Source organism: Sycon ciliatum, chromosome 2 (assembly GCF_964019385.1).
Source record: "Sycon ciliatum chromosome 2, ocSycCili1.1, whole genome shotgun sequence".
Classification (NCBI taxonomy): Eukaryota; Metazoa; Porifera; class Calcarea; order Leucosolenida; family Sycettidae; genus Sycon; species Sycon ciliatum.
Window position 1 is genome coordinate 4,112,666 of NC_088644.1, and position 12,295 is coordinate 4,124,960.

General features: G+C 47.2%; 1 protein-coding gene across 1 annotated transcript; it reads left to right on the forward strand.

The window, feature by feature from the left end:
* The first annotated feature begins 806 nt into the window (after positions 1-806).
* LOC135808313 (L-threonine ammonia-lyase-like) lies at positions 807-8,270 on the forward strand. Its single transcript, XM_065321486.1, has 6 exons — positions 807-1,493; positions 2,782-2,958; positions 3,512-3,951; positions 5,973-6,090; positions 7,031-7,189; positions 7,531-8,270. The coding sequence occupies exons 1-6, from the start codon at positions 1,296-1,298 to the stop codon at positions 7,567-7,569; spliced, it is 1,131 nt and encodes a 376-aa protein (XP_065177558.1). The 5' UTR covers positions 807-1,295; the 3' UTR covers positions 7,570-8,270.
* Positions 8,271-12,295: the final 4,025 nt, after the last annotated feature.

Below are 12,295 nucleotides of genomic sequence, written 5' to 3' on the forward strand. Positions count from 1 at the left end.
AATGAAATCGCTCAAAGATTGACGGTAAAAATCGGAATAGTGTGCAAACCTAAATTTTGTAGAAATTTGCTGATATTTCAGTATTTCAAAAACAATTGTGCAGACTTTGCGCGGCTATATCTCCGGAAGGAAGCACCCGATTACGCTCAAATTTTCAGGATAAACCCTTTGGACCATACACAAGACGCTGCCAGTGAAAAAATACAGAAAATCGAAACTTTGTTTTTTGACCCTCTGAACCCAGACTGCCACCTTAACTACTGTAGTTTCATGACTCCCCTTGTAGGAGTACTGTACTGGCTGGGTGCGTTCGATTAGTGCCATGATCCATGAATGGATTCAACATCATTCGCGGACATAATCGAGCCCACCCACACTGGCCACAGCGTAGTCTCACACTTCACACTGTTCACAGTCAAACAAAACCCTAGGCTTGGAAAGAACGTCACACACGAAAGTGGAAAAGGTGCACAGCAAAAAGCTGAGTAGAAAAGAAATCCAAAGCAGCAATAAACAACGAAACAACGACAAAATGTGTCGTTGTTTATTCCAGGTCTATGTCATGTAGTAGATCTACTACTACTACATGTAGTACTAGCAGTACGTGTATCACTATGAGTATGATCATGATTATGAGCAGGACCGCAGGAAGCAGTTTTCGGTCCAGTCGTAGATCTACCATACTCTTCCATACTTTAAAAGTCTTTGTGGCGGGGACATACAATCATTGTATGCCGTCTGACACCTCTTGCGTAATAATCTTTGACTTGTGCGTAAATAGATTTGAGGAGCATCGCTTTTTGACAGTTTGCCTGGCAATGACATCCCGTGTTGTTGTTTTACAAACTGCGTTTTCAGCTTGCGGGCTGCTGATTGACGCTCGCAATGTTCACAATAAACCGCCCTCGTGCGACGCTGTTGCTCCACAGTGGAACGGCTCTCAACCTTTGCCACTGGCGGTAACGACATCTACTACAGTCCTGGCATCTGATGTTTCGGGCGAAGAGGAGGGAGACCATGCAACAATGCTACTTGGTACCAGCCTACTGGCCATCCAGACCAAGCCCGTTTGTGTCTCTGAGTGAACTGACGTGATAGAATATCGATCGAGCCACCAAGCTGCAAGTGGGAGGTAGCCAGAACGCGACGCTCAGGCAAGAAGCTATAAGCGACTGAGTGGGTGCTGCGACCGAACGAACGCTGCTGCGCCACGCAATAAAATAAAAATCACAGGCATCAGGAAGGTAGTTGTTGCTATCGTTGCTGGCCTGGATGAGACATTTCTCCTTTTCACTATGGACCTGAACGTGAGCTCACTTGCGCCGGGAGTAGCCGGAGCTGGTATATTTGATGTGTTCAAGCCGCCGTCCCAAAGCCCCAAGCCGGCGTTCGAGCTGCCCCTGTTACAGGACGTGCAGAAAGCGCAGCAAGTACTGAAGGAGAATGGCGTGGTGCGAACAAGAGTGGTCCATCTCAAGACGGACACGTATTTGGTAAGCAAATAAATCAGAGAACCAACTATCGGTACGATGCATCTGGACAGCGTTCTCTCACCAGAATCATGATTCATTATAGTACAATAACATTGGTCCATGCACGTAAGGATCGATGACGATGTATACTGCCGTGACTTGAAAGTGGTGGTGTCGACTGATCGATTCGCCGATTTCAGGGACCAGCAGCTGTTGTCGATCGTCATTCTTTTCCTCCGTACTGCGCCTAGTCAGTGTGAGGCAGCACGTGTACATCTGTTTCTCCCAGCCATGAAACCGTGTGGCATGGCTGGCGTGACTGCTGAGTCTTCTTGCATGCCACATGGAATGACTATGTGCATGGTGTGGATTATACTGTAGCGCAGTTAAATTAGCACCCCTACATACTGTGACTAATTTTATAATAATGGTGCATGCAGTGCCTGAAACCCAACACAGAGAGAGAAAGGAAAAAAAGAGAGAGAGCATTTTTGTGCAGCACATAAAATTAATATCACATGTACAAGGTGCTAGCTCAGAGTGCTTTGTTTGAATGATTTCATTGGAATCAACTGTACGGTATGCCTGTGCATCCTTGGATAAACTTTGAATCGAATATTCTTATTGCACAGCCACTGAAGGGGTCGTCCATTAATCATTTAATGAAACAATTTTGTTATGGGGTTGGAGGGATTGACCTATTTCGTTTCAGAAAACGTCCATAGAATCATGTACATGCATATGGAAGTACGAGCAGCGACACACTTGTGGCTTTAGTTGTGTATTCGTGTACTGTCAACATCTTGTTACGTTCTGAGGGGGAGGGAGAACTCGGAAGGGGTTGGGTTGAAACGAAGTTAATTCCTTTCCTGATAAAATATCGATGTTTGTGGACGGCCCTGCTAAGCTGTCATAAGCATGACATGGCATGAAGGTGCTTCCTGTCAGTCGCCTTAGCGGGCATGCAACACCGGACACGAGTGCTGGGCATGTTGTGCCCAGGCTATCCCATGCCGTATTCGTGGCCGGGAGCGCATGTGATAATTTGCTGTTAATTTTATTAAAATATATACATGTAGTACAATGCAAGTATGTGCGTTGTCACGTTGTTGTTTATATTTATTTTACTTCACCAAAATCAACAGACATATTATGCCTTCTCACCGGCTGTGAAGGCCGGTTGTCACAGAATGATGAAAATAATTTATGTGACGGAATGAGTATGGGAATAATGTGTTGGTAGCGTGTCAGTCCAGGATGTGTTGTTCGTTCTGCCTTGTTGTTTCTGCTGGTGTAACCATGGTAACAGATGAAGGATGTCGATGAGTGTGGCGGACCAAAGAAGATTGACATCTACCTGAAGCTGGAGAATGAGCAGAAGTGCGGAACATTCAAAACCCGCGGTGCAGTTAATTACGTAGCGGGCCTGGACCCCGAGGTCCTGAAGCAAGGCATCGTCACGCCAAGCGTGGGCAGCTTTGGCCAGGTAGGAATCAGTGTGTATTGTCATGTATGCTGGTGTCGACCGTCGTCAACTCCATGCTTGTGGGTGCACCGTGCACAGTCAACCTTGCCTGTAATGACCCTTGGCCGTGCCGCAGAAAAGTCTCGTTATTTGTAAGATTGAAAGTGTGCAGTGGAATGGTCACTTGGTCTGATGATTGTGTCGTTATTCGCTAGTGGTTGTTGTACCCGAGGTGTAGTGCATCATTGTTTGTACTTGTCATGTGGAGCGTGGTTGAAATGGAACGTTCACAGTCCACCTTGTGATATGCTCACGTCCCTGGTTGCAGTTTGGTGTAGATATCCAGGCTGTCCCGCATTCACGTGACATGAATGAATGTAAACTTGCAATCGACGATGCCCCGGCAGACAAAGGAGGTTCATGTGTCTGTTCTACACTACCACTGGACATACAAACTGCATGTAGAACATGTTTCTACATACATACCTTACCAACACAAAGCAAAGCATTCACAAAACTTTCTTGCATGATGCGGGCTGAACTTTTCCTTTGCCTCCAAACTCTCTTCTTGCAGGCGCTGGCCATGATAAAGAACGACAATCCTTTCATCCCGTTCTGCGCCGCCCTGCTTCCCCAAGACTTGCACATCTATCGCAGTCAGCTGCTGGAGAACATGGGCGCTCAGGTGCACCGCCTGCCGTTCCCGTCCTGGTGGTTTGCTCTGGAGTCGCGCACCGTACCGCCAACGTTCCCCATTGACAGCCCGTTGCACAAAGCCCACTTCATCCACCCAGCCACCACGGCCTGCAGTGCCGGCGATGCAACCATCGCACTGGAAATTCTGGAGGATCTACCTGACGTGGATGCCATCGTCGTGCCTTTCTGCACGGGAGGTTTCTCGTCCGGAGTCAGCCACCTGCTCAAGCAGGTCAACAGCAGCGCAAAGTTGTATGCTGCTGAAGTGTCGTCGTCGACGCCACTACGTACGGCTATGAACGCCGGCACGCCTAGCAGGTGAGTGTGTGTGTGCTGAGAGGGTTGCTGTGTTTGTCTGTATGTATGTCCACGTGTGTTTAGCACAATTCATACTCGGCTGGTTTGCCAATACAATGGCATGCAGTGTATATGTGTGGCTAGTCAGTCACCAAGCCTGCACGCCCATTCTATAATGCAATTGCGTAGCGGTGTGAGTGTAGATGCTGTGTGTACAGTTTGAGCACATTGTACGGTGTGTGGCCCATGGAGTATGTAGAATCTACCGGACATCTGGCTTGCTTGAAAAGTTACCGCACTGCAGGGCGATCATTCAATTATTGTCACAAATATGTGAAATACCAGTCTCCCATCAGTAGCGATGTCAGAGTGCCATGCCACGTGACCTCCACGCTTGTCGCTGGATTCCCTAGCAACCAGCTGAAATGATGGCACAAAAGGCCAGTACGGCAGAATGCCAGTCGCGGCTAGTGCGTGCAGTACTTGGCACGCGGCATATTCAAATGTGACCTGAAGACGTCAGTGACAAGCTTGGTCGTGACTATTGCCACGAAAATAGAAGATGAACTTTCGTATCCGCGTTTGTGCGGGCGCGCTGCACCTACGGAGCTGGGAGTATGGCCGCCGACAAGTTAGCGTATGTTCAGTCGCCTTTTTCATCTCTTGCGCTGCCTGATACAGGTTTGATTTTAGTTCCATCGTGTTCCCCGTCGTCCAATTTAGTTTGCTGCCAAGTTTCACCGGCGTATCACGCCGCGCACCAGACTTGTAGTATTTTTCGCGACAGGTACTCCATTGCTGGATACAACGCCATCATGAGTGTTCGTCCAGCAAAGGGACCGGCGGTGAAGATGTTTTGTCGAGTCTTGGACCCAAGGAGGAGCAGCTATTGCAGGATAAGCCCCTGCCTAGCATGATCGGAAACGTTTCAAATGCATTGGTGTTAGAACTGATGAAGTTCAAAGCGGACCACCACCAGGATCATAATCTACTTGTCGAACTCTTCTTGTCTCGGAGAATGGCCAAATCACAACTCATACTTCGGCTACTCTTCAACAGTCTTCTTGAATTTCTCCAACAGTTTGCAGCAACAACAAAAAAAAAAGTACAGCTACGGTATGTACATTTTGTACAGTGCGCAAGATTATTCATGAGCCGCGATCCCTGTTGTCAAGACCGATTTTGTGCCGTCGTGAGATCTGGCTTGTGTACAGTGAGGCATGGTGCTTTTCGACAATGGCGGCGCTTACCCCGCGCACTCTAAACTGGAATAAGTCCACTACATTGCTCCGATTTGCTTCAAACTTTGCCAGTATACTCTACTTGTCTTCAGGAATCGGATGGTATTACAATATTGGCCCGATTCTCAAAACAGAAATTTACCCTGACATCGCTACCATCAGTCTTCCTAGCACTGATTGCTTGTGAAAATAGCTCGAAGCGCAGTCTAACACGTGTGTGTGTGTGTGTGTGTGTGTGTGTGTGTGTGTGTGTGTGTGTGTGTGTGTGTGTGTGTGTGTGTGTGTGACTCTGTGTGTGTGTGGGGGGGGGGGGGGTGTGTGCATGTGTGTGCATGCATGTGTGTGCATGTGTGAATGAATACGCGTCTGTGCGTGTGTTGTTACAATGCACTGGTCGTGGTCAGTAAGACTACTGTGTGCTCAGTAAAATGTGTTCATATGCTTAATTCAGCTATCTAAGTTATTTTCAGGAGTCTCGCTTGGTGTGATGTATCGACTCTGGTTGAATTTTTCTGGGGCATGTGCGATTGTGTGATCTGAATTGCCCTGTGTGCTGCATGGGGATTATGATCAGCAGACAGTCGTACTGCAACTTGGGAAAAATTGAGTTACTCGGCAAGGCATTTTTATTGCCCTTCTCTGTGTAAGAATGCAATAAGATAATAACCGTGCATGTGTTCTCACTCACAGATGTCTTTCGGCAGACACACCATGGAAAATTGGCGCAACAGTGTGTCCAAGAACTTGGTGGTTGTTTTTTGTGTCTCCTGTTTCTTTCACTTCTCATTCCTTGATTGGCAGGTGCAACCATACCCCTAGTTTCGTCGATCAAATCGGAGGAGAAAACGTTCTGCCTGATATGTGGAACTCGATCAAGGCTTCTGGTATCAAGGACTCGCTAGTTGTTTCTCCAGAACAGGTACAGTTGCCTGTGTGCATGTGTGTGTGTGTGGGGGGGGGGGGGGGGGGGGGAGTGTGCCTGCGCATGCATTGGCTTGTGGAGAAATTTCGGACTGGGACTGATTTGTCTTGATAAGTGCTCGTGGAGCGCACACATAGGCATTATCTACGGATATGAACAGTGGAAACAGTGCAAGGTACAGTGAGAACTGTGCAGCTTCATTTTTAAGAAAAATACAAAAGTTGTCCAACTCTCTCAAACTACTGAATAATATTGTCCGACTATTCAAGTCAATGCCTTCACAAGCGAAGCCTGAAGGTGTAGTTAAAATCATCGGTTGCTTGTGATTGATATTAATTTGACTTGATGATGAGCCTGGACAAATGTATTGCTTTCCTCTTTTATCTGTGAGCCTTCATTTGTCCAACACTATCTACTCCGGTAGTCTACTTGAAGATATGTATTAGGGGTGAAGCATCCTGCAGATTCATAAAAATAAAAAATTCACGGTTCGCGTCAGACTCGGTTTCTCTATATAGAGGCCGAGTTTTCCGCCGGCAGGCATAGTGGGATGGTCTAAGACCATGATTGAGAAACAGAGGGTACCAGCTTCATAACTCCAAGAGAAATGGTGAGCACACATGCTATTTACTTGAAAAATACGTTCGTAGAAGGCAAAGGTGAAACTTGCAGTAACCACCGTCGCATGCTCAGTAGTCAAGGGTGTAGTCCGTGTGATATTCCGCATCCAGTCTTCGATATGGATTACAGTGAACTGCAGTGCAATGGCTACTCTTAATGTGTAGGCTCCACTCGGAAGGGGCTACAGGTTGCTGTATGTAATAAATAATACGTCGTGCAGATGACAGTTATTCACCTTCCAGCTTTGCTCGTTGTCGAACATTTCTCTATTCCATACAATCAATCGTGTATACACGCATGTGCCATCTCTGCCCAGGTTGTAAATGCTATTCAGATGATGCTGAACGGCCTGAATGTTGTGTCTGAGGGTGCCGGTGCTGTCACCCTGGCTGCTGCACTCAGCGGACAAGCTGGTGCAGGCAAGATCTGCTGTGTAATAACTGGCGGAAACATTGATCCAGACTTTCTCACCAAGGTAAACATCTCATTCGTTAATTATTATTATTCTTTGAAGTAAAAAATGCACAATTCTTGGCCGGGTTTGACTAGTACTGTCATGTATGGTATGTGGGCATTGATAGGTGATGGCCAAACTATACCACAGAGATTACAAGAAGCAGTAGTAGCCATTGCTTCGCATCTCAAGCATAAGTGTGGATGCATCTGAAGTCAGGCCGCACATGCCGTCTCCATACCTGTAGCTAGTGGTGGTGGTGATGGATTTCATCTCTTGTCTAGTGCAGTGCATTGCTATGACGCTTTGTCTTGCTCTGTCTCTCGTTCTGTGTTTGTGTCTGTGTTTCATGACCTTGACAGGCTATGCACGGTGAAGTACCAATGCCGCGCTTTCACTGAAGTCATGACTAATGTGACAGGCCAACGTGATGGGCAAGCAATGCCTGTTGCACTTTCCCCGGCGGCGTTGTTGGTCATGGCCTCCTGAGGGGCTCGACACGATCATGAGGATCTCTGTAGGAGTTTTCTGTACACTACCAAACATGCTCTGATTTTTGTTCGATTATACCTCAGCTATTGGAAGCTTATTGGAAGCTTATCAAGCGCACTTGAATCAATGCCAACCCTGGCCCCTTACCAGTTTTTGCATTTAGTCTGCTCCAGGCCATTGATTGGCTGGTGAGGCACCAGGTGTCTGCTCAGATGAATCAGTATTGTTCCGCAGCCTGCCCTTTTGTCCTTCACTGACTTTAGACCTTATACGTTATAGCAGTTTGAACCTTTCTTATGGCTGCCTTTGTGTACCATTTCAAAATATTACCTACCCAGTATTCAAACATTTAGGTGTCTGTAATAGTTTATATATATGACAGAACTGCGATGCAAAGTTCATTGTGCATTTGAAATTCTATACCAAAATAGCGAGCTCGGGTTGTCCTTTATCACCATGGCAGGAATGTTCATGATTGTATTACGCGTATCCACTTTATACAGTATCATCATCTGAAAGAAATTGCTTCAGCCGAGACTGCCATCTCAGTTCTCTCCAAGTGATGGTATCGTTTTGCCTCAGTCCTGTACTTCACTTGCTTTCAATCTCACTGTTCTCTCTGTGTATTGTGTTGAGGTGATCCGCTTCAGCCAACGTGTTGCAGGTCAAGCACTTGTGTGGCCACGGCTGTTTATTGACCTGTAGTATTGGTTGGCTAAAACGTTCTGGAAAAACAATCCACTCTACATTGTACATTGTACATGTACCCCTACTACCTGTACTGTACATTGTGCTTCAAGCACACTACACACAAATTGTCAAGACAGTGTACAGTGTATATACTGTGCAAGTACTACAATCATAATAAATAATTGATTTAGAGGTATATGCGCATGATAGTTAATTGGAAGGGCAATGACTGGATGAGATCCCATGGCCCAGGGCAGTCATTATGAGTCATAGTATGACTTTGTATCGGTGGCTGCCTGGATGTTTCCCATGATGTGCGGAAACTAAAATAATTCGGAAACAGTGACCGTGATTTCTACAACCATCCACGGTTGGTAGAGCCCTGCTCAGTTGCGACCATCTGAACCGTATGGGTGTTAGACCCGGTTCTGACCCTCTCTATTCTAGGGGAGTTGTCGTAGACTTCTCGTACCGTCAGTCTTACATGACTGTGTTCTTTGTTCGCTTCTGGATGTCTTCTTGATACTCATAAGCTTAACAGCGAGTTTTGTTCTCAATTGTTCTTCTTCCTTCTTTTCAAACTCTTTTGTTTTCTTTTTCCAACTTCTGCCCATGTCGCCCCTCTCTCAGCTCGTCAGCTGTTAACAGTTACTGTCACCACCATGTAACTGTCGTGAGAAGGTGCTCTCTGTAGATGAGGTCGGTGATGTCCCGACGCGGCCATGGGTAGGCCTTCACCAAGTCGCAACACCCCATCTGCACTTTGTTGTTGTTGTTGTTGTTGTTGCTGCTGCTGCTGCTGTTGTTGTTGCGCCGCCGCCGCTATCGCTGTTGCTGCTGCTGCTTCCACTGCTGTTGTTGCTCTTATCGCCGTTGACGTTGTTGTTTTTCTGAACGCTTTTCTGAGAACCTCTTCAGTACGTTACCTTTCGAACATTTAAAAACAAGGGCGTGTTAATACCCTACTACTGTACTACTGCATGTTCATTGAATTATTTGTTTGAATATAAACAATGTTGTCAGCTGACGAGCTGAGAGAGGGACGACATGGGCAGAATTTGGAAAAAGAAAACAAAAGAGTTTGAAAAGAAGAGAGAAGAACAATTCAGAACAAAACCCGCCACTAAGTTTATGAGTATCGAGAAGACTTCCAGGACCGAACAAAGAACACAAGACTGACGGTACGAAAAGTCTAAGACAACTCCCCTAGAATAGAGAGGGTCAGAACCAGGTCTGTTGTTGTTGTTGATTTTTTTACTTCGCAAGGCCAAATGGGCAATGGTGCCCAGTTCCATGGAAGCTAATTTCGAGAGAGAGAGAGAGAGAGAGAGAGAGAGAGAGAGAGAGAGAGAGAGAGAGAGAGAGAGAGAGAGAGAGAGAGAGAGAGAGAGAGAGAGAGAGAGAGAGAGAGAGAGAGAGAGAGAGAGAGAGTTACATTTATAAAGACAGGTAAGTCTAACAAATGAGGACTGAGACCTCTACAACAGGGTTTTTACGCCTGAAAGCAGGTGCATGATTTAACAAGCAGGTTGTCAGTCTAGATTTTATGCGCAGATGGAGAAAAAGCGCAGAATTTTTGTAATGAGATGAAAAGCAGAAATAATAAGAAATAATAAGAAAAGATGAAATGAAAGCCTGCTCACAACCCCGCCCAGCCTTGCGAACTGGGTATGGTGGATGAAGAACCCGGTTCAACGCTCGAGCAAGCGCTCTCCACTCAAGGTGTTCACAGCAACTGATAGGAACTCATATGGGGAAATTATAGAAAAGAAATAATAAGATAAGGCCAAACTAAAGAAGGTGTGTGGTTCGACTAACATGGACATTTTTTTTACGGGCGGGCGGGCGGATTTTTGTTTTTTTAAATATATTTTTTAGTACATGTAAATACACTGTATACGCGTATCGAGTAGACTCTACTACCAGCACAAGGCAGCAGTCGTACCACTCACTGCACTGCACTGCAGTACACCTACAAGTCAAGTCCAAAAGGAGCCGCCTGCGTCCGCAGACTCACGCCGCACAGCACGTAGACGTGGACGTGTTCAGTCCACGTACGTCAGTCACACGACAGCCCGCCGAAAAAAAGTTACGGTCGGGCTGAAATTGTACGGTCGGTCGGGTGAGTCGAACCACACACCTTCTTTAGTTTGGCCTAAAGAGAATAAATTTCAACGCACCTCAATAAACGGAGCCCCACATACAGTACCTCAGAAAAGTGGATCTTCCGACCAGTGTTTTTGTTGACGTCGCAACCAGATGATGTAGCTGCTTCGCAGAGACGTCTTACTGCACAAATTACAAATAAATTTTATTCTTCGATTAGAAAACCCAAGCGCTTTCAGAGCCCTCCGAAGAGAGTCCGGGATGAAACCACGCACACCTACCTCAACCGAAAAAGAAACGACCTGCCACCCGTTTGCTCGGCATTGATCGGCCAGATCCGCATACCGCCTGTCCTTCCGCGAGTTACTGACACTGAATCTGTCCTCAGCACAAACTGTCAACTCCATCCAGAATACAATCCTACGACTCGTAGAGTACAGAACTATATCTGGTCTTAGGGTGGTAAGTGCAACACAGCTAGGGAAAGAAATCTTTGCACTAACTGAGTCGACAAGAAGTTTCCAGTCTGAGGCCGCTGACAGGAGATCAGTCGTAACCAACTTTCGTCTGGGCTGAACGCGAACTGGCTTCTCTCCCGCCTTGCAAAACGAGATGAAGTCAAGCTCATTTGAATTTTCGGTGAGAGAGAGAGAGAGAGAGAGAGAGAGAGAGAGAGAGAGAGAGGGGGGGGGGGAGAAGGAGAGGGAGAGATGGAGGGAGAGGGAGAGATGGAGGGGGAGAGAGAGAGAGAACGGGGGAGAGAGATACAGAGATACAGAGAGGGAACCAGTCAGGTTAGGGGCATCGCCGCATCGATGCGTGGTGGGCGCATCAACGACTACGTGTACGGTTGGGGCCTCACGCCCATACATAGTGATACGGTTCAGATGGTCGCAACGGACCGGGGCTCTACCAACCGTGGATGGTTGTAGAAAGATCACTGTTTCCCAACACCAGAACACGGTGTCTTCCACCTTGTTACATACTATTATGGTGTCAACCAACACCGGCATGTGGAGAGGCGGTCAACCAACACCGGCATGTGGAGAGGCGGTCAACCAACACCGGCATGTGGAGAGGCGGTCAACCAACACCGGCATGTGGAGAGGCGGTCAACCAACACCGGCATATGTGGAGAGGCGGTCAACCAACACCGGCATATGTGGAGAGGCGGTCAACCAACACCGGCATGTGGAGAGGCGGTCAACCAACACCGGCATATGTGGAGAGGCGGTCAACCAACACCGGCATGTGGAGAGGCGGTCAACCAACACCGGCATGTGGAGAGGCGGAACGCAAACAATATTTTGTATTTTCATGACATGATTGTATCGGTTTATTAATTTTGCCCCGTACAAGAGGCTTCGTAATGTACTACTAGTAGATCTACATGTACTTGAAAATAGGGAGAACACTTGAAACTAAACGATACGATCAAGGCACCGGTAGTTGGTCATGTCGTCCCGGTCCAGGGCTCCAGGCTACAGCCGGCCCTGGCCTTGGCGGATAATGCTCCGAAAAATTGGCAGATTCTGCTCGAAAAGTAGTGGAATTAGCACTGAGAACTACTGTATACAATTTTACGCGTTACGGCAGCCTCACTTCCTTCCTCCATGACTTTATCCACCACTTCCCTTGAGCTGAGAGAGAGAAGTTCAAGTTGAGGCGAACATCAAGGTACCTCGGCGTGACCCTTGACGCCGCTCTGAAGTGGGACCCCCATGTTGACGCGATGGCGAAGAAAGTTGTGCAGAAGATTGGAGCACTGTGGCGGTCCCGCAGATGTCTGAGCCTCAGTAGTCGCATCCGGTATGTGAGGTCAGTCATCATGCCTGACCT

What these genes read in the sequence shown, in the direction of transcription:
- LOC135808313 (XM_065321486.1), top strand. Translation starts at nt 1,296, where the DNA reads ATGGACCTGAACGTGAGCTCACTTGCGCCGGGAGTAGCCGGAGCTGGT. An exon ending in TCAAGACGGACACGTATTTG is followed by an intron (nt 1,494 to 2,781) that starts GTAAGCAAATAA and finishes CCATGGTAACAG; the next exon opens with ATGAAGGATGTCGATGAGTG. An exon ending in TAGTTGTTTCTCCAGAACAG is followed by an intron (nt 6,091 to 7,030) that starts GTACAGTTGCCT and finishes ATCTCTGCCCAG; the next exon opens with GTTGTAAATGCTATTCAGAT.